The sequence below is a fragment of the Stegastes partitus genome, unplaced genomic scaffold, assembly GCF_000690725.1.
Source record: "Stegastes partitus isolate 25-593 unplaced genomic scaffold, Stegastes_partitus-1.0.2 Scaffold33, whole genome shotgun sequence".
Taxonomy (NCBI): domain Eukaryota; kingdom Metazoa; phylum Chordata; class Actinopteri; family Pomacentridae; genus Stegastes; species Stegastes partitus.
In genome coordinates, this window is record NW_007577764.1 from 615,416 (window position 1) to 641,298 (window position 25,883).

The 25,883-nt window shown below is 42.2% G+C and overlaps 1 protein-coding gene across 3 annotated transcripts in view; it reads left to right on the forward strand.

The window, feature by feature from the left end:
• Positions 1–3,611: 3,611 nt before the first annotated feature.
• The window catches only part of gatad2ab (GATA zinc finger domain containing 2Ab), a 28,048-nt gene continuing 5,776 nt past the window's right edge, over positions 3,612–25,883 (forward strand). For 2 of the 3 annotated variants that reach the window (XM_008300314.1, XM_008300324.1), the window contains exons 1-3: positions 3,612–3,753; positions 21,924–22,232; positions 25,439–25,562. In XM_008300314.1, the coding sequence (XP_008298536.1) occupies positions 21,937–22,232; positions 25,439–25,562 (420 nt within the window). In that variant the 5' untranslated portion in view covers positions 3,612–3,753; positions 21,924–21,936. Of the gene's footprint in view, positions 3,754–21,923; positions 22,233–25,188; positions 25,350–25,438; positions 25,563–25,883 lie in introns of those variants that run through there. The other variant, XM_008300330.1, reaches the window with a different exon arrangement.

Genomic DNA, 25,883 nt, shown 5'->3' on the forward strand with positions numbered 1-25,883 from the left:
TTTACTGATTTATCTCTTATTACATCCTCCGGCCTGTATTCATTGGAGAAATGCTCAATTAATCACAGCGACTAGACGTGCACTTTCTTAATTATCAAGCCTGCGAATACAATGAAGCCAAACTGACATTTCATTCCAGTCACGCCCTCGCGAAATGGCGACTACAGCAAAATAACAGGGTGGAAAAAAACTCTGAGAATACCAGTAGCTGTGTTGTAAAATTGATTCCCTGCGACCGTGAGTCAGTTAAGCACGATTTGTAAGTAGCCTCTAGGTGGTGCTAGACTTCTCAATCTGCTACATTTGCAACTTCATTCTTAAATGTATGCTCTCAATTAAATTTTAGGGTTCAGTTGTAATATACTTTGTGCATTTGCATTATATTTCTTGCATAAAATGGATTTTAAAGCCAAATATAAGGTGGTTTAAATTGATTATTTAATACATTTCGACATTAATTTACCAACTGATGCATTTGTCCTTATGGGATACCACAGTAAAAAAAATGATGCAGGATGAACATTACCTACTTATATTTGCATTTGGAATATTAGTAATATTTGACTTGTATAAACAGATTTGCTCCATAAAAGAGGGGATCTAAATGCAGTAGATCGGTAAAACTGGTTTAAAATTCATTTTTATTGAACAAGCTGGTTGATCCTGCTGGAATATCTGTGCCTTTAGGATCTGATGATGTCTATTTTGTGGCTCCTGTATCTAAGATAACTCAACCTATTCCCAAAGCATCTGAAATAAACTTCCCACATCACTTTTTTTTTTTTCATGTCATACAGAACTAGTGGTCAAGTCACTTTATTCTCACTGGAAAAGCTTTTCTTTGGAGCCCTCAGAAAAAAAACACCTTTAACAAGCAATTTGAGGTCTGTGTGGAGCAGTAAACTATGTCTGCTCTTATCCCTTTGTGTGTCCTCCGGGGTTAATGCTGCACAAATTCAAAGCATGGCACCGACCTGGTGCATGTCGCTGTCCGAGTGGCAGGGCCCTTTGTGCCTACATCAATTTCTGCACCTGTTCTGTGAGTTCATGCAAAAGGTGCTTGCTCCCCTGCCTCTTTTGTTGCATGTAGCGGACCCCACAGAGCAATTGGAATCGGGGGAAAAAACTTTTGAACACTCCTTCAGAAGCAACAGATGGCTTATCTCCCTGCCTTGAACCTCTACAAGGTCTCCGTGGGTGGTAAACTGACATTCTGAGGTGATTATTATCAAGTCAGCCTGAACAGGTCTGTAACAACAAAGGGGGAGCCACAGAAATTCCCACAACAGCACTAAAGTGCCAATAGAAGTGGCCCAGATAGTCGAGCTTTGTCACATGATGTGTTTGTGTTCCTCGGTGTACTTCAGGAGCTGGCTGAGCAGTCTTACCCTGAGGACACAGTGTGCCGCAGAAATGGACAGACATTGTAAGGAAGCTGGCAGCGGCTACCTGTTGTAGTTGGTACACTGGATGCATACAGAAAGTTTGGCACTCCTGTCCCTATTGATTGAGCCACCACGGGGTCCTCTGTGGTCTGAGGAAGACCCTGAGGGGACGGTGGCGGGGCAGATCCACTGTGATGTTTATGTAGACCGTGTGACGCACGTATCTGTTCAGATACGCACATTTGATGGCTCCAGTCTGGAAACAAAGATGTTGTTTCATGTCAGTTTGGAGCCTTGGTACACATTGACAACGAGGAAAGAAGCAAATTGAAGCAGGACACGTGTACATCAACATTCAGTCCTGAGAATGCACAAATGCTACAACACTTGCATGTCACATAACTCACTACAATGATACATATATGAATAAATCAGAGTTTTGTCATATAAGCAAATGCCAGAAAATGTAATAAAAACTGTGACTAAGCCAGAACACAGGAAAAAAAACCCACTTGCGACCACATAATCAGTAATAAAAAGTAAAACATAAAACAAACACTAGTAATTAACGAGCATTTTTGCTGTTGATTTATCTTGATTATTTTCTCGTTTAACTGATTAGTTGTTTGTTCTACAGAATGCCAGAAAGGTGTAAACGATGCCGATCATCGTTTCCTAAAGTTCAAAATGACGCCCTCGACTCAGAGATGTTCAGTTTACTGTCATACTGGAGTAAAAGAAAAAACAGAAGATAATCAGATTTGAGAAGCTACAATCACACCATTTATACATTTAAAGAAAAAAGGTATTCAACTGATTATCAAAATAGTTAATTTATTAGTAATAAACTAATTAATGAGCTCTAACAGACTTTTTGTTGTTTGTGTATACTGTGTCTAAGTAAAGAGTGGAAAAGCTGTAAGTAGTAGAATGTTACCGAATGTCAAAAAGTGGTTTGGTATTCGTGTTTATTATATCATGTTCTTATATTTGGCATACAACATGTAAACAAACTAACAGGAAATGTCTGCCTGAAGCAAACACCGGATGTCACTCAAGAATTTAAATATAGTTCAGTTCAGCTGTTGTTGGGCCTGACTGTCTGGGGTTATAGCTCCCAGTGGTTTATCAGTAGTCACATATCTGTTTGTTTATTTATTAGAAAGTAAGAATATTTAAAAAAAAAAGATTTGGACTAGTCATCTGTCATTCTGATCATCACATGCCTTTATTGTCTTTGCATGTTTGTGTTAAAGCCCTAGAAAATACAATGATATAGTTGTTTAAGTGACTGTAAAGGTCTGATCTGTTTAAATACTTTTCTGTCATGTCAGGTGATTCATGATGGAGATTGTTCCGTGTCAGTCTTACAGCAGGACATTTGCAGAGAACTATATATAGAATGTGTTCTCTCTAATCGGTGAAGTAACTAACAAGATATGACAACAGGTAGCCGAGCAGCAATGAAAACACATTTTATTGTTTTATGGTAAGCTGCTGTAGGTTGATGAGCTATCATTAAGCAAGAGACTGAATTTTCTGTGCTTTTTTTTTTTGGTCAGCAACACAGACATCAGATTTGGTCTGATTATTATTTGTTAGTGTATTATTTAATGGGACTTTCTGGTTGAACTTTTTACTCTCATCTGCACCTGCAGCGCTTTTCCTGGACTATTTACAGAGTTAGTCCCCTAAATTAAAAAAAAAAAAGTGTGTTCAAGATGCACCTTTCCATATGATGAGCTCTTTAAATCATGATAAGATGAATTCTAAGACACAGTTTGAGCGACACTGATTTAGCAGCCTGCGCTCACTGTGATGTTGGAAAGTGGGATGAGCTTACTTTGCCTGAGAGTTTAACATATATATCAATTTTAGTTAAGTTATTTATTCTGAAATAACTTAAAAAAATTGTGCAATTATGTGGTTAAAATCTAATAAACTGATGGCTTGGGCAGAGCTCATAATGTGTCAAAAACACCTTTGATTAAGTTCAGTTAAATTAGTAAGTAGATAAAAGGTTGTCAGAAATTATAGTGTTTACTTCTTTATATATATATTCATTAAAGTTAATTAGTTAATATCTTGTTTTGTGCTTTTACTTTTCTTAATTCTGCAGCACTCGCGCCGATTAGTCCTAAACGCATCTTTGTCTTTATATCGCAGCAGTTGGAAACTTAACATTTCCGAGGTGTGTATGAACGCAGCATGACGCCGCCTGTGGTGGCTCATTACATTATCTGGCAACCGGAGTGGCAGCGGACAGAAGAGAGGGTATCCCCGGGATTTTTACACCGAAGCCAGCTAAGTACTACCACCAAACAACTGAAAATCGCGGGGGAACTCGATCAAGCTCCTCCTAGACTCCGTAAGTTCGCGGAACACAGTTCTGCTACCATATAATCCAATTCGGTAATTTATTTTTCAATTAAAATATGACGACGACGGAAGTTTCTCTATCGGTTTTAGCTCAGCTAGCGCAAGTTAAGCTAGCTAGCATAGCTTGATCTCAGCTAACGTGCAAGGTAACAGTTTGTGTGTCGCACAGCTACACACATACACCTACCGAGCACAGACTGCCAAGAACAAGCCCCAAAAGTAGAGGAATATTAACTAAACTTCCCCGGCAAACTTGTATTAGGATGCACCAATATTAGGATATAATGTAAGTTAGTCGTTTTATTCGCCTATAATGAAGCTATAAAACTCTGGGACGAAACCATCATTTTGTGTGTAATTAACGCTCGATTATTTGTGAATAAAATTAGCGACTGTCTGCCTGTGCAGACGAGTGACCAGGGAGTTAGCGTTAGCAGGCTAACTTAGCTCCCGAGCTAGCCTTGTAACACTAGCTGCTCACTGAGACGGGGTCGGTTTCATTGTCTGTCGTGTATCGCTATTTGGACGCGTACAGACATCCGAGCTAAATATCACACTCTGTATCATCATGTTTACCCGAGAATGGGCTGCAGTGTTCAGCGACTTTCCTCTAATCTCTGTAGCCGGTTTTAATCACAATGGGCTGTTAGCTCAGCGATAGTTAGCCGCTGGTTTTGTAGCCGGACAGATGGACAGGTTGTTGTTGGCAAGCCAAGTTAACGTTAGCATGCGATAGCTTGTTGTTGTTGATGGGTTAGTTGAAAAAAGGCAGCTTTTCCTTTGGGTAAAGTTGGGTCACCAAAGTTTATGAGTATTATAACCAGTATTGCCACCAGGTTTTGCTAAGCCTGCCGTTCCTTTTAATCGTGGATGGGCACGGTTATGGCTTTATGAGGCATTGATCTCAGAACTTTGTCAGATTAGCTCAACCGTGAAAAGCCTTTTTATGGAGGCGTAATGGTGGACGGTTGTGGCTCCGTCGGGGTGTGTGTGTCTGTGTGTCCACGACAGCTTAGCAGCTATCACCCACGCCAGACTATAGACGACTAAGCGCCTACTTTGTGCTTGTACCAGAATAGTAATGTTTCTATAACTCAGATTCACCACTTAATGTATGAAATGAGATGTCTAGGTCGAAAGGGAAGATCAACAACTAGTGCACCGTTCATGTCCTTTTGAAATCAGGCGTTTTAAAGGCATTCCTGTGATTTTTATTCATTTGATGCATTTCTTAATTATCAAACCTTTCAGTGTCTCAGATTTTTTTTTTTTTTTACGCAGCCACCTTATCTGTGAGCCATGGCTTATGTGATTTGAGTGGACAAGTCAGTTTTGTGTTCACCTGACTTTGAGGTGTGTCTCATAAGCTGGATGACGATGTTTATATCGCCATCTCTTCTGAGCAAATGCCCTCCTTTTAAAGCAAGCAGACAGTTGGCACCCTTGGCCAGTGATGGGGGACACGTGTCGCTTTGCATTTTATGATGGGCCTTGGATTTGCCTGAGGAGGGGTGCCTCTTATGAAAAACCTTCCTGAGAGTGATGTAACTAGACAAGCATGACTGGAGATCCTCTCTTATTCTGCTGCATCAGGACTCCAACCTTTAAAGATACATCTGTATTTTCCGCCAACCATTATTTTTAGTATTATTTTTTTGTGTGTGTGCTTTTGTCATTCTTAAAGCTCAAGGGTACCTTGCTCATCATGGCCGCTGTTGAGTTTATTGTGGTTGTATTAGCTTTGGAATTTGCAGGGTCTTACGTCTGGCATTTAATCTCACTGTAAACGTTTTTTTTTTTTTTTCAGTTTTTGCTGAGTTATGACTTGTGAAGTTCAGTTCTAATGCTGAACAGCTGCCAAGAAAGCAAAGCGTCACCTCACAAGTTTATGCATTTCTGTTCCTTTTTACCCCATCTAAACCGAAAAACTTAAGTTTACCATCACAATTTTACTTTTGAGTCACTGTTTATAGTGACTTTATGACTGTCATAGCGATATAAAAAACAAATCACACCTCTGTTACAGAACCTTGACCTAACAGTGAATCGTGAAATCAGAAACATTTTTCCCTTCTGACACATAATGTCCCTCTGATTCGTCGTTGTTTCTCCCCTGTTCTAATGAGTATCCACAATTTGTAGACCACACGCTGGGGATGTCTCTGTAGGGTTGTATGGCGTAGCTACTATTGCTTCCATCCATGTAAGCCTGGCTGAGGTGTTATCATACCAGCAGCTCAGTGTGGACACAGGTTAACACAGCTGTCAGACTCTGAGGCCAGCTGCTGTGAAAAGGTTAACAGGAAATGCTGGTGAAACCATCAAGTCTTACCAAAACGAACCTGCTTGCTGGTGTCGGTGTGGATAAGAGATGAGGGCCACGAGGGCTTGTACTAGATTGTAGGATTATCCCACAGTGATGTCACCAGGAAAAGATTGAGTGTAGGATTCTTAGCCTCATTTGCTCAGTGGTAATCACTTCTTGTTTCTCAAATGAGATGCAAAAATGAATAATGTTCCCACAAGTGTAAATCGATCTCTCGTTCTGTAGTAATGCTTCTCTGTGTGATCTTGCAAATTTCTTTTTGGGGCTGTTGAGTTGCATATCTTGCTTGATACAATAAGCCTATTACTGTGTGCTAAGTTTTCATAGAGGTTTGTCTGTGATGGGATTTTAAGGGTTACATTGGCTGAGATGTTGTTGTCAGCTGAACAGATTTGCATATTTGTATGATCTGATTGTCTTCATGCCATTTGAGAAGTTGCCTTTCTGGCAGTTTACGTAGTTGTTGCTTCAGATGCCAGAGGACAGGAGTAGACATATCGACCAGAGGTTCCCACCCAAAGGCCTTAGGCAATTCTTGGAGCTCGAGGAGAGAAATCCTCCAATGTTTGACTGTCTGAACCAATACTTGTTTACCCTGTTGGACTTCGTCAAGTATTTACAATGTCACCAACCTGTTTTAAACGGTTAAAGGTACAGTGTCTGAAGTGATGAGCTTGACATTGCATTTGATAAAGCTAACCACTTCAAATTTTAGCTCCACTGCCAGCAAACTCAGACTGGATATGCAACTCATATTATTGCAGTTGTCATTTTTTTTTTCTTTTTTTTAATTAAAGTGCTTAAGAAAGTCACAAATTAGTTGTTAAGGGAAATTAATTAATGTAGGAAAGATAACTGGCTGCAAGTGCTGTTCTTTATTTGTCATGCAGTATAAAAAAAAAAAAAAAGAAAAAAGTAAATATAACTAAAGGAGCATTTGTGTGTCTGTCTGTTCTTTGCGTTCCTTGGAAACTATTCATCTGATGTGCTTCACACTTGACGAGTGCATTCCTGCGGACCCAAGGAAATGCATTGTCACTTATCAGGAAATTTAGATGAGCCGTTTTTGAGGAACATTAAACAACAGTCGGTGACTACGTGAGGGCAGCTCGTCGGCCTTACTGATTACGACAACAGCGTCTCGCAAAATGGCCCAGTCAAAGCATGGGATTTCCCTGGAGAAATGGCTTCTGGTAAAAAATCCTCGCCCACCATCATCTCAAGTGTAGGAGGATTTTAGACAGTGACCAACATTGTGATGCTCTGTAAGCACAGCAAATTGGAAATGGCTCGTAACACCAGTACGACTGCTGTGCATGATCATTTACAGCATCTCAAAGCACTTTGTCTAGACAGACGCCACCATCCTCTTGTTGCAGTCTCAGAATTATTACAGTTATTTTATTGTTTTCAATGTCCCATGTTATTACAGAAATAAATTTGCCAGTGATTATCTTAACTACACATGACTCCAGTGATAAAAATGAATTTGTGTCATAACATTTTTAAGTTTGAAGTCAAGTCGAGATACTGAATCTCTGTAAGGGAAAGAGTTGCTGTGACATACAGTGAATAGATTTATCTTAGTATCCCAGCAATTCTCTCTCTGTAGGCCTGGATTTTTACCTAACGATGCGTCAACTAACATTAGTTTAATGTAGAAGTTTTGATATCTGTACACAGTCGTTGTTGAATGTAAAGAAATTTGGAGTGGTAATGACATTGCAAAGCTTTAAGCGGCACTACTGGAGGCCTACATGACGTGGTACTGCAATAGCGAGGTGAGGCGGTGAGGGAGACAAACTGAAGTGGGACTTTCTCAATATTCATTTTGCAATAGTTAATGAAGGTAAACAATGCACCAGACAAAAACAAAAACTCAGCAGGCCCAAGGAACACCAGGCCAGCTGCCACAGGTATTTAGTCAGGTATTGTGGGTTTAAAAATGTGTTCTTATCCCCACTTGACAAACATCAGTCATATATATAGAAGCTAGTATAGAATGCATGTCTAGCTCTGCTTCTTTTCAGTTTGTAGCTGTATGGCACAGTCACATTTACTCAAAAAATAGTTCAACATTTGCATTCACTGGTGGTTTCCTGGTGCTATGCTACAGACCTGCCTACCTGTCCTACCGGCCACTTCTACTACAAAACATCTTTGATTCTGGGATGAAGCACTAGCTAGCTTGGTTTTTGTGGGCAAGCGAATCCTGAACACTGACAGTAAGACACCCACCATTCACTTGGGTAATTTTAATGGCAGTGCAGTCATGCTTCTGTTTAGTCATGCTAACATATTTGCTTACAAGTGACAGCCCACATGACCAATGTTGCCTGGAATGGCATCTTATCTGATGTAAGCAAGACTAATTGTGCATTTACAGGTTATACACATATCTAAAGTTGTTTTCTTTCAGTCTGCGTGTAACAATTGCTTCCAGTGTGTGGCCAGTGCTGACATGGCATCTCTCGAACTGTCAGTGCAGCAAACAGGCAGACCGGTAACTTGGATACATGTAGCATCAAGGCATGGGTCCAAGAGGGGACAAATTGTCCTGGCTGTCTCCCTGCCACGTGGCTGATTTGTGCAGGTTGTGTATAAATGTGCAGGATTTCATCAGTGCACTTAATGCCTGATGGAAAAGTTGTCAAAACAAAGGTCTGCCTACGCTGACTTTGGAAGCTGGAGTCAACTAGTTATTTTACCTGTCTGTAAGGAGAGTTGTCATCGTGAACAGTCGTAGACACATAGCATGTTTGTAAAGTAACTGCTGCAAATGTGAGGCTGGCAGCGAACAGAATGAAGGATCTGGGAATTTATAGTGTCACACCAGATGAACAATGGTAAAAATAGTCCTCACATGGCTAGTCTTTGTGTCAGAGTGCTGTGAGGTGTTCCACACATTCTCCTGCAACGTCACATTACATAAAATGACCTGATTCTCATTCCTAAAGCTCACTGTCATTCCCACTGCTCCATATCTCTTGGAAGAGCCCATTTTCAGGCTGATATCCTGTTTCCCAAGAAGACAAACGACTTGGATAACAAATTGTATTTTCTGGTCTACCTTAATGATTCCAGAATTGAATTTTAGTCTTCAAATTGTGGACACACAGGAGTCTCCTCAGATTTGCTGGGTATGATGGTACAATACTATTGTCTTGTGTTTACACCACATACCCTGGGCATATAATTACTGTTTTTTTGCTGCCTTCAGAGTGGATAAATTAACTAAAACTATGGGGTTTTAAGTGTTACTCTGCACAAAATCTATGTTTTGAGTGCCACTCAATTGTAGACCTTTGATTGTTTTTTTAAACTTTTGTTTCAATTCTGTTATGGTGGATTCCAATGGTGATAATGGCAGAAAAAGTGAGAGAAATTCAAAGGAACGTTTCAAACTACCGCTGCAACACAGTCCACTTCTCCGTTGTTAACTTGCTCCACAACCTTGAGGAGGACACACAGCGCCGGTGCATTACATTGTAATAAATGTTTGGAACATATTGAGCCATGGATGCAAAAGTGAAATAAGTTTCTCCGGATGTTCCGCTTTTTACTGTTGTCATTGTAAGTGATTTAATTGGTCACTTAAGTCATGTAGGCAGCTGTGGGTGTCTGCACAGGCGCATTAATGCTAACAGCTAGTAATAAACGGCTACTGGTAGCATTCAGTAACTCAGTCAAGTGATGAAACACGCTATCAAGTTTACTTTTGCTTTAAGCTCCCTCTAAAAGTGCCTTACCCACAGCTGATAAGCCACAAGATGAAGTATAGAAGGCAGGGGAAGCACTGGAGACAAAATGCTGCTGCTAAAAAAAAAGAGAAATGTGTATTTCGATATGAGTGGTTAGCTGCTCGTCTGAGATACTGTAAAGAGAAGAATGAGACGGCTGTTCATTGTGCACACGGAGGTGTTGCCAGTGCTTGCAACCAAAAGTTTGCAACTTTGAGAATGAAAATGGTTAATTTTCCCACAAGCTCTTGGTGTCAAGGGAGCGCTAGCCCGGCGAGTGAAAAAGCAGAGCGGCATGCCAAATTCAATACAGCACATCGCATCGCTAAAGGGGAGACAACTTTTACTTAATTCAACTTAGAAGTTCTTCTCCAGAAGCAAACCAGGATACCGATAAATCATTTTTCCTTCAAGTTAGCTCCAGGGTATGTTTTCTGTCTGTCCTTGACCATTTGTCTAAAACTGAAGTTTATTTATAAAGCACATCAGCACTTTCAAAGTGCTTTTGAAGGCAGGCATGAAAGAAAAAAGGAGATAAATATGAATACTTCCAAAGATAGATAATTAAAAATGGATAACAATTTAAATCCCTTTTTGTAAATTTTGAGAAAGTTTTACAAGGGAGCTTAAAAGAAGACAGTGTCTCTCTGAGGCAGATTCTTGGTGGTAACAATGTGAGTTTTGCTCTAAAACCCTGTGTTCGTTCGCCCACTCCCACTGACCATTACTGACCATTACCGCCCACTTTTGCATGCATCTTCCACTCCTGCACGCACACGAACTATTTTGATTATTCATGCTTGCACAATATAGAGTCCCTTTCCGCTCTCTGTCTTCTCCCGTCCCACTGGGATAACACTTAGCTTCACTGTGTGATATTAAAAAGGGATGCATATGGTTGTAATGTAGTGACAATACAGTTACATTCATACCAGTCAGTTATTGCAGTGCACATTTAGCACATTATGTCAGTAGTGTTTGGTTAAATATTTGCAGGAAGAGGGGCTTTAATTTTGAATGTGCACTTATTTTGACAGAGGGAAAATTGAGCAGATTTGTCAGGGGTGTCCAATCCTGGTCCTCGAGGGCCACAGTCCTGCGTGTTTTAGATGTTTCCCTCTTCCAACACATCTGATTCAAATGATCAGCTTATCATCAAGCTCTACAGAAGCCTGATAACGATCCTGATCATTTGAATCAGGTGTGTTGGAAGAGGGAAACGTCTAAAACATGCAGGACTTTGGCCCTCCAGGACCAGAGTTGGACACCCCTGAGATATGTTATCGCAGGAAAATCCTTCCCCTCCCCTTTTTATTTTTTCTCGTCTTGGTCAGTTAAAACTGAGAAATTTGTCCAAATGTCAGACTTGTCTTGCTTTGCTTTTGTGCCGTAAAAACCTGCTTTAATCTTCTTTCACTTTCATTTGTTGACGCCATCATTCTGGTTAGCGTTGAATCCCAGGATCCGCAGTATGTTTTCTGACTGCCCGCTCCCACTTGGAGCAGGGATTTGCCCCCCGCCCCTACAAGATTTGCGTTGGGTCCCTTGAGACCCACAGGATCTTCAAAGATAACCCTTTTGGCGTAGTGTTGCCTAAAGCAACAGATTTTGTTTATGGGTATGTGGGAAAAATGAAAACCGATATGAAGGATAACGATACAGAGCTTTACATTTACCTTAAGTCAGCACCTATCCAGGTTACTTTCACTTTTGGGTCGACTTCAGATTTCATTGTTTCGAGTTGAACCTACAGCAAGTCATGACAAAAGCTTGACGTTACACAACCAGATCCGGACGTATCCAAGCCTCCTCTGCCATTTGGCACCTAATTATATTCTTCCCACCTGTACGCGAGGCTGATAAAAGCATAAGCAAACAATAATCTGACCAAATATTTGGGGCCAACTTGATTTTGACAGAGTACTCAGAAGTGATGAGGTTCAATACTGAGTCATAACATCACTGTTGGGTGTGGTTAAAAAATGAAATGGGCAAGACTTCATGTCACACCCAGTGATGATGTCGGGTATGACCATTGAAGAAGTTTAGAAACTCAACCTTTAATAGCAATTTAGTTTCTTAAAAGAATGCAGGCATCCTCCAATGGGTGGAGGCCAACTCTCACACTTCAAACAGGTCCAACCAAGTGTTATGCCAGCCATGAGATCGAGCAGGAAGACATGCTTGTCTTTTTTCAGTACTTACCAGTTGGTGGGCATTGATTGTAATGAAAGCAGTTACTTGTCTATTGACACCGACTTTGCTGTTTTTATATGTTTATGAATGTAAAGCAACACTTTGTCACCATTTCCAGCATCTGTTGGCTGTACTTGTTGGCCTGTCGATCCTTGTGTGTGAAACAAGTTGAAATATCGGGAGACTGGCCATGACTGTTGCATTCTTGTTATTGAACTTGTTCTTTATTTATTTGATTTTCACCCTTTCTGGAAAGTGCCTAATGGCCAGAGAGTAGAGAAAAGATGCTACAAAGCAGGTTTCCTGAGAATGAGAGGGTTGCCGTAATCGCGGTGGAGTTATTTGCAAATAACTATCAGATATTTTATTTACACTATCATCACAGTAACTAATTTGACTTACTTTGCATCTAATACTAGTGGTTTGTGTGTCTCCAAACTGTGTTTCAGATGCATTTTCTTTCTTATCTCAATCCTGTCCCAATGTCCCTTTGTACATTTTGTTTTGGTGTCCCTGCTGTACTTTACAGTGTATTATTTGCTGCGGTCCGACCTCTATTAACCCCTACTGATGAAGGTCAACCCAAAAACTCCTGACTCAGAAATATAGTGCAAGTGACCTAATTTGCATGGTTGTGTCGTTAAGCTATGGCCACAGGTGAAGTTTTGTCTGGTTTACTGTTTTTTTTGTTTTTTTGCACCCTTTAAGCTCTTTTCCCCTCCTCTGCTCTGGTCACTTCCTGCTACCATCCATTTCTCAGAACTGTAATCTGATAGCAGTCTGCGTGTGTCCTGGCCCTCCAGTCTGTATGTGGGTATGTGCTTCTGGTTTTACAGGATTATGAAGTAACCATTTGGAAGCAATTTGGATGAAATTGGAGATTATCCCTGTCTAGGATTTTTGAAAACATTTAGCTGTTCCTTTTTATTATATCTTGTAAACATTTGTAGTTGCAAATGTATCCAGTGGCTTTTTGATCAGAGGTTCACGAAGACTACTTCAGGCTGACTTGAGGTGTTTGTGTTTTAGAACTTCATGTTCCAGATCCTTCTCATGCCCTTCGATGGTCAGCAGATTATGTTTTGTTAATGGCGTGAAACAATCACTCAGAATGCTAGAGGAGGCTTTTAAGTATTGCGCACGTATGTCAGTTCACGCTCGCCAAAAATCCAGATAGGATGTGAGGATACGTGCGGTTTTTATTTGTTAGTTGTAAATGCGGAGGATACATTCACAAGCAGCAGTGTGTCTGTGCTGAACAACCCTAGTCATACGTGGTTTTATATGGCTATATGTGCCTGCATTCTTGTGTGATCATGTACAAAAGTCTGGTTTCCACTTCCTGGACTTGCAGCTATTGTCGTCGTCACGTTGCCGAGGGAGAATCCAGGTGGAGACATGCGCACGCATACGTACACTGTGTGTGGCTCCGGCTCAAACACATACACACACACACACACACACACACACACAAGCACACACACACACAGAGGCAGTCTGGCAGATTCAGGGTTAAAGGCTTCCATTTTGTTAGGTAACACCCTAATGGTCTGATCTGTCAGTGGCGTTAAAATGGCAGGGGCTTAACCCTTGGCGTTCGGGACGCAACCAGCAGGGGCACACACACACACACACACACACACTTCTGGGCTGGCCGAGCCTAGAACAGAACAACTGAGGAGGGAGTGTGTGCAGTGAGGTTGGGAGGGGTAGAGGGAAGGACATAGAGTGAGCAAGTGAGAGAGAGAAGACAAGGAAGAGTATTTTTCACTTGGGTACAGTTAGATTATGGCTCAGCGAACCACATGCGCTCTGCACCCTTCTCCCTCCCCCAACCATGGCACCATCTCAGCTGGGTCCCTGCCCCCACTCCTAGCCTGGTGCACAGATTAGCATAGGTAGTCTGGTCTTTTCTTTCATTGGTTAGATGATATCCCAAAGGATGCGGGGGGGAACTATGGTTTTTGATAACCTGAAAATGATTTTTGTCATTGGAGCAACACATAAGTTTGATGTGATATAAAAGCACCTGCAGGGGTAATGTTTATGGTGTGGAGTGGTAAGAAATTGCCTTGAATTCAAGATCGTCATAAGATCATCATGTGGTCGTATATGCCAGTAAGATAACTGGCAGTTTGAATGATCAAATCAATATTACAAGGGTCAGGGCCCCTTAGCTACACAAGAAAAAAGAGTTGTCGCTCCATTTTCTTTTATTGGGCAATAATAATCCATACTTGTATTGCTTTTATTGGACAGAATAATTGTTGTTTCCCATTGTATTGAACCCTAAGGACACAGTTGAAAAGCCTCAGTATTTTAAAATGGCTGTTAATGTGTTGGCTGGCCGGGTCCAGTCCCAGTGGGAAGATCATTACAGTGTTGGAGATGAGAGGCGAGCACGCTACCTGAGGGGATGAGCCTTTGCCATTGATCTGGTCTTTGTGAAATGCTGGACACAATAGGAGACAGAGGGAGAACAAAACCTGTAGTGTCACACCAGGTCACAAGATTTCCATTTGCTTTCAAGTGGATGCATCTTATCCTGCCGCACTACACGCATAGACGGGATTTAATGTCAGTCCATACGGCCCTTCCACAGAAATGTACATTTATTATATGTATTGATTTGAGCCAGCTAGCTCAGAGGCAGCTTGGCGCAAAACCTTTTCATGCACAGTTATGTTTTATATCCTTTTGAATGGGCGGCAGAGCCATCTCGTCGTACCCACCGCCTAGAACTCTGTCGTCCTTTGTTTTTCCTTTCTGTCTAAGATCTGCTCTGCCCTCAGGTCTTATTATTCTGGGGGAAAACGAGAGAGACATGCATCTACTCCTCCTCCACAGTCTCTGGAGAGCAACCGGCACAGATAACTAATCACTGGCTGGTCCTCTTTCTCATCATCACGTCATTTTTGTTGCTTTTGTTCGTCGTCCATTTGTACGTTAAAGAGATGAATCTTCATGCGGTTGTTGCACTGGCATATAATTAGGGACGGGTATCGTTACATTTTATTGATACTGTTATATACCAGCATTCGTAATTGCTATCAATACTCATCTTTACTATTCAACATTCTTCCTAAATTTAATGGAATTGAAATGCATAGCTAATTACACCAGTGCTCAGTGAGCTCTTTACCCATTTATTTTATAAAAATTTCAAAGTGGATCGTGCCTTCCTGTTAATTATGGTTCATTAGGAGGGAGAGAGAATTAAACTTTAATTTATGGATGATTTATTTAGCATGTGAGACCTACAGTACTCGTGACTGGCTGTCTGTCTTACATGCGGATGACACAAGAAAAACAACCTCCAAGAGAAGCTCGTCTGCGGGAGAAGCTGCGGGTTAGATAACGTTCAGAGCAGACACTTAAGAACAGGTAACGCATTAGATTTAAGAAAGCATCTCAAATATGTCAGACATTTCAGAGCAGACAGTTGCTAAACGTTGGCAGCAGGAAGACGCTGCCACAGGACCGCCACACAAATCCCTCCTTACATAAATGTTAGCATTTGAACTTTAGCTAGTGCACTAACTTTGTTAAGTTCATGGTTTCATTTTATGAAATATGATACAACATTAAAACCACCGACAGTTGAAATAAATGACATTGATCATCTCATTACAAGGAAATGTTTTGCTAGGAAACCATGGATCCCGTCATTCATGTGGATGTAACTTGGACACGTACCGCTCGGCTCAACCACTGAGGGCCAAGCTTCATCTTGTGGTCGGAGTGTGGTCTTCTTTGGTAGTATGTCTGTGCAGATTCTCGGTCTTCCAGATCATGGTAATCCTAGGAGCTTAAGTAAAAAAAAAGCAGCTCGACTTCTTTTTGAGGTTCTTGAAGATCTTTCACTTCTCATCCAAGAGGCTTCTTCAGTTTTTCTTTGGTAGGAAAGTCTGATTTCAAAATCAGTCAGCATTTTAAAATTCCCTGAATCTAAGTCCAACCTCAAGAGTGCTGGGACTCTGTGTGTAGTGTAAATCAAAGTGCTGTAGTGTGCCAAGATTGGCAAACGTGATAGTCTGAAATGGATGCTGCAGTACAGTTCTGATCGAGGATTGTGGACAGTAATAAGCCGAGCTCTTCCTTGAGCCGAAGTGCTCTATACCGGGTTGTGAAATCCCAGGCAATGAGGTTTGGGGTACCAGCTCCCTCCAGGCATCTCCCAACGGACTTGCTGATGGACAAGTCAGACCTGTTTGTGTGATTGTAATGTCAGTCTCAGTTCGTTTTAAATGCTGGATAGATGGAGCTGGGGGTAGAGTTGACACTGCCATGGGGGCTCCAGTTGATTGATTTAGGATCTTTTTGCGGTTGATTGCCTGGCAATAGAATAGAAATTGTTGATGACAAAGCTAGAGATCCTGCATTCTGATATGAGTTTTACATTTGACATGCTCAACCTGGATAGAACGAGAGTAGCTTTGTTTTTATCACAATGTGCTGTCATTAAGGCTTTTGGACATAAAATCTACCTGCTCATCTCTGTGTCTTTTCCTGGTGTCACAGTGTAATACCGTCATAGTTTCTGACTGCCTTAGGGTTTGTTTTTTCAGGTCACTGTGAATGGCATAGATTGACTGTTTGCAGGTCTTGGTGGTAGAGAGGGGACGGGGTCATGTGACTTAGATCCAGTGACACCCAGAAATTGCATGATGCCCTTCTTCATATTTAAAATATTTTTACGCTGTCTATTAATTTGTTGTCTTGGGGCTGCTCGGTGGCTCACCTGGTACAGCCTGCACACCATGTACTGAATCCTTACTGCAGTGGCCCGGTTTCCATTCCAGCCCAGACCCCCTACCCCTTATTTCCCCTGCTTGTGTTCCTTCCTCAGCCGTCCTTAGTAAATATAGGCAAAAAGCCCAAAAAACATCATCGTGGTGAACTATTCTGTAAAAGAAATATGCCACAGTTCTCTACACATGTTGTTTTCACAATCGGTCATGTTTCTTGTTTGGAATTTGTTTTATCCAAATCGACCAGTGGGTTATGATGCCTCACTGGAGGTTTAGTGAGATTGAGTGTGATGCAACAATGAGAACTAGTACACACATCCCTCTCAGTCAGTCTCAAGTGCATACATAACACATCACAACATATGCATGGACAACAATGCCCCCCCCTCACCCCCTGTTGCTTAGCAGCAGTGCATCCAGTACATTAAACATTGGATTCGTGATGCCATATATCTCTTCTGGGACAAAGGTAGCCACGTGTCTCTAGACCTGAAACTAGCAGCCACAGCCGTCCTAGCGATGTGGAGATCTGACTGCACTGTCCCAAAGGGTTATAGTCATTTTCTACCTGACACGGTTCACCACCGTTACAGCAAGAGCAATGTGCAGCCACCATTTCTGCAGTCTTACTGCTTAAAGTATGACTTCTGAAGCACTGTGTGTGGTATACGGGCACGCACACATACACACCCACACGCAAGCTGTCATCTCTGGCAGATAGATAGCCTTTGTGTCCAGGGATGGTACAGCAGGGCACATCTGTCCTTGCAGTGTACCAGAGCAGGGTGCATTTTAGGTTCCACGCTTCTATGCAAACAGACCTGAATGTTGAGCTCTGTTGTAGTTGCTTTATTTTGAATGTAGTCTTGGGTTTACTTATTATGAACACCTAAGCTCAACATCTTGCCAAGTGTCAAGGATGCCAATGTCATACCCTCACTTGAAGTTAAATTTGAGCCGCACTAACAGATGTGGATTGTTAGAACAAACTGCAGTCTTAGTGCACGCAGTGTTTTGTTGAAACTGCTGAAATGCAGTTTCATTTTCCGACCTTACATTGCAGTTCTTTCAGTGCCTTGCTTTAACCGACTCATAGTAGGAGGATTTGTATACATAAGATTCAAACGGTGAACTATGATCTTTACATCTTAAAGGCCTTAATGGAAAGCAGACAGAAATAAATCAAGATGTTTATCGTGGCTCGGCATTAGCTTTGGACAAGAAAATGTGGCTGTTTATTGTCCACCCACAAAAGTCACTTGTTCAGGTAAAAATGAACCGCACCCTTGTAGTTTAGGTTGTTTTCACTGAGTGTATTATTATTTTTCAATCTACACGGCGTTCTTTTATGCACCAGGCCCCTGGTCTGCTTCCACTGCACACCGTTTTAGAACCAATGGTCTGGCCTATTTTGTCCAGGAGTATTTTCATCACCGACGACGTGACAGATGCATTGAGTTTAGGTAACGTCAAACTTGGCTTACAAGGTGTACACCCCCCCTCCCCAGTTAGTTTGTAGCTTAGCTAATCTCAAAAGGTGTTTTTTAATCATCAGACGGGTGCATTGTTTCTAGTCGGTAATGTGAATGTAACAGTTAATCATTTAACCAAACAGCCAAGTAATGACTGACACATAATGTGAAGACTCGATTAAAAAAAGTTTTTTTTTTTAAATGTTTAGTGGGGCAAATACATTTCTGCTCCAATTGCACTACAAAATCAATCCACTTGTCCCATACAAGAGGGTAAACCTTAATGTCAAGCCCTGTTTACTGTGTCCAGCAATACTAAAATAGTGTTTTTAAGAGTATCAGGTGTCATAAATGACAGGCTTTTAATGTTATGTGCTGACTCTTGACTGCTAGAGAAGTAAGTCATGTCACGGATGCGTTTCCCCCCCCCCACCCCCCGTCTGCTTGCCGTATGTTGGAATGCTCGAAGACGACATCATTTTCTCCTCCTCCTCCTCCCTCTTGCCTTCTTCTTCCCTGTGTGGGACGTGTCTCTGGCCTTCCCGTCTCTCTCCCCCTTCTTTCTGCCACTGTCTATCCATATGTTAAACCTGTGCCTTCACTCGTTTGCAGACCAGTTTGAACTGGTTTTCGGGGAAACACTTTTTGTCTCTTCTGAAATCTTTTGGGCATGAACTGTTAGGATGTCACAGACTAGAAAGACCTTGAGCCAGCCTCCTTAATCAGACATGCAAGGTTGCATATATACGTGCAGACGCTTTCAGTCCAATGATCATTTAGGCTCTTCTTTCAGAATCTTTAAATACACACATGCACACATGTTAATGCACTCATCCTACGAAATGCATCATGTTTGTATATCAATTATTATGAACTTTTAAGAGCATGTGTGAGTGATGGTTCCATAATGAGCACATGGCCTACATTGGTGTACTTGGTGTAAACGTAGCACAGCGCTGCTTTTCTGCTGTGTAATAGGTTTTTCCCTGAAATCTAAGTGGGTCTCTCATCCTCTGCTGTTACCGTACTGAGTGAGATTTGGGTCAGCATCTGGGGCACTGGCAGTAGGACAGGAGATGCCTGTACACCTCAGGGTTGTCCCTGTATGCAGCTGGAAATATCAGCAAAATCAAACCAGAGCTGCAACTGTATGGGTACGAACAAGTCATGTTTTGGAGACAAAAAAAAGAAAGAAGCAAAACATGTGCTTTCAGGCTAATATGAGGATTTGATGCTTTTCTTTGACATTTGTGACAATAAAGGAAATGCCTTTGGGGTTTCAAATGTTGGTTCAACAAACAAGGCATTTGAGAACATCATTCAACGCCTTTGGGAATTCTTATTGGCCTTTTATAGATATATATTTTATAATTAATGGGGAAATCTGGACGATTCTCAGCTGATTAATCAGCAATAAAAACAAGGGTTTATTGCAACCATTAATTAATTATTGCACATTTTATTATACACAACTGCAGTACATAACCAATGTGTTTTCAAGGATTACTGTTTCTCTTAATAATCTGGATCTGGAGTTGCGTATCGTAGATCAGTAGTAAGGCCTGTTCTTAAAAGACAAACAGATTTCAGGGTTCTTTATTTTTGCACTGGTTGCACTTCTGTGATTTCACTCTTCAGATGATTACAGTGTTGTACTCAGGCGCACAATTTATTTTTTTTTAGTCCCTGGTTTAATATAATGGCAATCTATAAAATAAAATGTGATTATAAGTGCTTCAGAACTTCACATACCCTGGTGGTGGCATTGATTGAGAGCTTTTTGAGTTAAGCAGCTGCAATTTAAACTTGTTAAATGGCAACTTCACCTGAGCGTTGTTGCAGATTCATTGTAGTTGATTTGGTTCAGCTCTGCAGTCACTCTTTTGGCACTCTGTTGCCTCTCAGACAAAGGCACCCTGTGATGTCGGTTAAAACTTAAACTCAGCACTGTTTCAATTTTATTGTCTCAATTTTAGGTTTTATATGTACCTCAGCCAAGGTAATGCGACCCAACACTTCATTTCACAAGGTGTTCAGGGCGTTTTTTTTTTTTTAATTTGCTGGTTACATTATGGCCCTGTTGCCTCACAGCATAAAGGTCGCCGGTTTGCATCCCGGTGAGGACACCCGAGATCTTTCTGCGTGGAGTTTGCATGTTCTCCCCGTGCAGCGTGGGTTCTCTCCGGCTTCTCCGGCTTCCTCCCACACAGTCCAAAAACATGTTGAGGTTAATTGGTGATTCTAAATTGTCCGTAGGTGTGAATGTCCTTGGTTGTCTGTCTCTAAGTGTAGCCCTGCGATAGTCTGGTGACCTGTCCAGGGTGTCCCCTGCCTTCACCCTAAGTCAGCTGAGATAGGCTCCAGCCCCCCGTGACCCTTGTGAGGATTAAGCGGTGTATAGATAATGGATGGATGGATGGACATTACGGCCCTCTGGAATTAGGCAACAACACAGTATTCACATAATACTATGATGTTGTTTTGGCAAAAGGATGAATCAGGTTCTACTGGGAGATAAGACACTCAAAACTCAGAAACCTGCGTAATAGTGTGAAGCAGACACCTGGTAAAAGTGTGCCGTAGGGGTGGATGATTTGACAATTTTATATCATGAGGGACCTTAATTTGATAATCTGCTTTTCAGTGGAATTATAGCGATTGTGTCATTAATGTACAAGTATTTTATTGTGAAATTTCAGTGGCTGCTCACCAGCTACCGCCAGCCTCTTGTTTACCTGTGTGCTGGTATGAGGTCCTTCTCGTCTACTTCACTGAGTGTCTCATCCAGTTAACCTCTCATCCCACGGACACACTCCAACTCCACTTTTTTGGCCTGCAGCTGGTGACAGTAGTCCTTGCTCTGCTCTCCAAGAGATCCACAGCAAACTGGAAAGCCACTCCAGAACCTGCAGCAGGTGGAAAAGTGGCTCATGTGCTATGCCAACCTCACAGAGGCTGCAGAGCACAACATGGATGCCATATTTCCGCCTGTGATAAGATATGTTACCATTGCCAGCTGCAGCCCAAGCTAGTGGAGATAGAGTAGGGGCGAGAGACTCACTGATGAGGCAGCAGGGACTGACATGACAGTGACCTGACCAGCTTGCGGGAAGGGGAACAGAAGACTGGGCGGTCCAAGGCTAACTGGTTAGCAGTGACTGAACTTTCCAAATTAGTCTCAAACCGGCGCAGACATGAACCCCTATTTCCATTCAGAACTTTCACAAAAACATCATAACAAAAACAGGATTCAGAGAGTGAGAGTGAGTTCGCCTCGAGTTTAAGGGCCAGTCTTTGTATCCACTCAACCTGAGTACACAAATGCAACTAAGTTTTCCGATTGTGCATTGTAATTCTACCCCCAAAACAAAACAAAAATTTCCTGCTGGATAATTAAAGCTCTATCTTATGTGATCTTTGGGCCAGATCCTCCACCACTTATGTGTAGCACAGTGTGTTTAATATTCAGTTTGAGAGATGCACTTTTTGTTGTAAATAAAAGAGGACGATGTTGTTGTTCTATACTAATGAGGCACCTAGAGCTGCATGCTAACAATCAAACCAGTATCTTCCTCTCGTCTCCAGCCAGTCCTTTTTGCCTGTCTGTCTGTCTGTTTGTTTGTTTTGTAAATGTGTTTAAACTATTTGTAACTGTTTGCTATTCCTCTCTCCAGGGTGAGAGCAGCCATGTCAGAGGAGGCGGTGCGTCAAACACGCAGCCAGAAGCGGGCTCTGGAGAGGGACCATGCAGCTCTTTCCGGGTCCCTGGAGGACATGGACAGTAAACGGGTGAAGCTGGAGAAGGGTGATGCAGCTGGGGCCCCTCTCGCCCTGGTGGGACCTGGAGCTGAGGGGGTCAAGCTGAAGAGCGAGCAGGCTGCTAAGGTAGCAGCCAGCATCCTAAAGGCAGGCGAAGTGAAGGCTACCATCAAGGTGGAGGTGCAGACTGGAGACGAGCCGGTCGACATGAGCACATCCAAAAGGTGAGGAAAGGAAAAGGATCATAGGGTTTGATTTTGTCTGTTTTTTTTTTTTCTTACTTCATACAACAGCTGAGGGTGTTGCTCATAAGGAACACATTGTTGTTCAATTTACATGATACTGTAAGTCATTAGTCAGTAATTAACTCTGAAAGGAATGTGATAAACACATTACCTTGGGCAGATATGCCTGTTCCTGTACACTGGGCTTTGATATTGCACAGTCAGCCAACTTTGTTCACAATAAACCCTTTACAAGTATTTCCAGCTGCACAGAATGCACCCTAATCTGCTTACAAACTAGTCGGTGTCAGCGCCAGTGTAAGATGCAAAGAACATTTTGCTCTTGTGTTTCTATACGGTTTTGTGCTTGCTGATGTCGAACCACCATATGGGTTAAAAGGACAACTGAAGCAGACTAATTGTCAGCATTTTTGTGCGCGAGTTTGTTTGAAAACTTCTCGAGGGTTATTTATGTACCGGAGGCCTTGGATTTCATGCATGCATGCAACGGCGCGTGGTTTTGCGCAGAGATGTGTCTTATTGGAGTTTCGGGTTTCTCTCTTAACTCCGTGCGAGCAAGTGGTCTGACAAGAGTCATACAGGAAGTCGCTGCGTGGTTGTCGGCAGCCTGCCCCCATTTTGAAAACTTTGAGGCTCCTGAGGCCTAGGCTCCATTTTCTCCCACAGCAGCACCTGAACTCTGCCTCACACTTCACACAAAATGAAGGCTATGTGTCACAAACTGGTTCCAACTGGCCGTTGCCATGGTTTCCACATTGGAAGGAGCAGTTGGAGGAAGGAGGGGCCAGGAGGGGTGGTGGGTGTGTCACATGACCACACAGAGAAATGCCTGATGTCATGTGACGTGTGTTTGGTAGAGCGATAAATACACACAGTGATGTGATGGCAGCTAAAGTGGAACAGAGAGGTGATTCAGCTGAAAGTGTGTTGGCCCTGACTGTGGCACGTCATAACTACACACAAGTGTCACCTTTGGCCCCGGTTTTACCCTCAGCATGTTTGTGTGCTTACTCACTGCAGGGCGATTATTTTATTGTTGTATATAGAGGATAAAGGCCAACTTTCTAAAACTGTGAATGAAACAGAACGCAAGTCATATTTGGTCATGCCAAATGATAATACAGTCGCTAACCTGAACTAGATGCCTTAAACGGGCTCATGTATGCAAAAGGATGTCACTGAGATGTCACTCTTTTTAAGTAGGTTGCATGATGCTTTGTATACACTGCAACAATATGTCAATATTTAAACACATCTTTGCTAGGCCGGCCGCCTGTTTATAGCTCAGCCATTTCATTAACTTAAAGAGCCTTACGTGGCTTAAAATGGCACTTGGCAGTGTTGCGTTGCATTCTGAATGGAGAATCCCGCTGCACCTCATAATGACTGAATCAGCAATCCTATAGTGGGGTCAGTGTGAAGCCATGATTGGGGAAGCCGAGGCATGCAGAAACACTGGACCTTACATAACCAAGCTGGTGTGTGTTGTGATGCTTGTGTAAGCTGTTCTCAATAGTAACTAGCAACCATCACAAGCCTAGTCCATGTCATTTTATCAGGGAGGCCAAGTCAGTAGAGGCGCTCGATTGCCGTTATGCTTTTGTGAGAGATGAAGAAGCTTTGGATTCTTGACTCTTTAGTGGTAGTTTTATCATATTATGTACTGTATGGAATGTAAACAGAAGGGGGGAGGGAAAACTGCTGCTCCTTCAGGCTTCAGCTGTGCTTAAGGAGAGTAATCCTTCTCAGAATAGCCCTATTCTGAAAGTGTCAGGTCGTCAGATGTCTTTCTAGATTTTAATGAAACGTACCAGGCAAGTACTTTCCAGGAAGTTACAGTTTACGACATTAACAGAGTTTGATCCTCCTCTCAGCAGCTGCTGGGAAAACTTTTATTATGACACTAAATATTAGCTGGGTTTCATGTTGTAATTGCTCAGTCTGATGAAACAGTCATCACATAATGTACACGACAACATGGATGCTGCCATAAGGCTGAACTCATTGAACTGAGCTTGCCGTGTCTGTTGAAGGGAGCAGCTGAGACAGCTGTTGTGAAGAAAGGGAGGTTAGCGGAGAAACGTGTCTCAAGACAGGAGTATGCAAAAGGAGGAAAAAAATGTGAAGAAGTGAGTCAGTGAGTTGGAGTATAAAAGATGAACAAGTAAGTAAGGATGGGGGAGGGGTGTGTGAAGTAGTGACTGAGTGAGAGAGAGTGTACACAATAGGTTGGCTCCTGGCCATGTATTCCCCTCCCCCTCACTGTCACCCTCTCCAGTGTCTCCAGCGGACCTCCGCTCTGCTCAGCTTGTGACTCTGATGTCGGCAGCTGGGAGGGAGGGGAGAGCTGAGGCCCAGGCTGTGCCGATCCGGCTAGGCCATAGGCCTCGCCACGGAGGTAGGGGAGGGGTGAGGCCCTGTCTGGGTGGTAAACTGGGTCTGAGCTTGAAACCCTGAAGCCTCTCGCTCGACAGCTACTGAACAATTATATAACTTCACTGCATGTGTGCATAACTCTACAGTATGACACAGACCTCTACCTCTCACATTCTGTCATATTTCTACCCAGAGCTTACCTCATCCTCCACTAGTTCTTCTTACCACTCAGACTTTTAGAACCTGACAGGATCCCTGCTGTGAAAGAGGCAGATTTATTCTTCCGCCATGGTCCATGCGCTGTAAAATTACAACCACCCCCTACTTTCTTATCTCCACCCCTCTCCAGATTGATGCATATGCAGCTTGCCACTGGTCGCCTTTGTTCTCCTTAGTCCTCAGGAAGAGCCACTTTACATTTTATCAAAGGTCTTGAACCTTTTCTTCAATATAAAAACTACAGTGCCGTCAATTTGGCTCGAGTTTGAATGTCATTTGTGAGGGATTTCGCTGTTGGAAGAGAGAAAGCCCGAGGCCTGTCGATGTTACCTTTCGCCGGAGATAATGGGTTGTTGCGTTCTTCCCCTGCCGCCATTACTCCATTATTGATCTCTTGGTTCTTGCCTTCTTGTGTGTCCTAGCACACATTCACAATACAACAGGGATGATAAAATCATAATTATATACTGCCATCTACTGTATAAAAGACAGAACTACAAGGTAATTTTAGTTTCTGTATCCTGGAGTGAAGTACAATATAATTCTGAATCGCTGTTAAATGATGATCGTTTCATATTTCTCCCCTTCAGCGACATTAAGAAAGAGCGGCAGCCACCTTCGCCAGATGATGTGATCGTGTTATCGGACAATGAGCCATCCAGTCCCCTCATGAACGGCCACTGCTTCACGAAGACTGACACAGACAAACTAATGGTAGGAAAACAGAAATAGAAAAATTTCAAACAATTGTCTCATTCTGTTTACTGGCTTAAAAGTCTTTATTCTTACGTAGTAATGCCTGTAGAAAATCCCAAATAGAAATGTTACAACACATACTTTCACAGCAACCTTTGTTGTTGATTCAGTGTTAAATTTGAAGTCATAGTTTTGGATTTGTCCGTTCCTTTGTTATTGCATTAAATCCTATCCTTATTTGTCATTTATTGAGTTGATTTGGCTATATTAGACACACTGGACCTGAAATATAATTTAAATACATGTAGATTTCCTAAATCTTGTTTTTATCTTTAATGG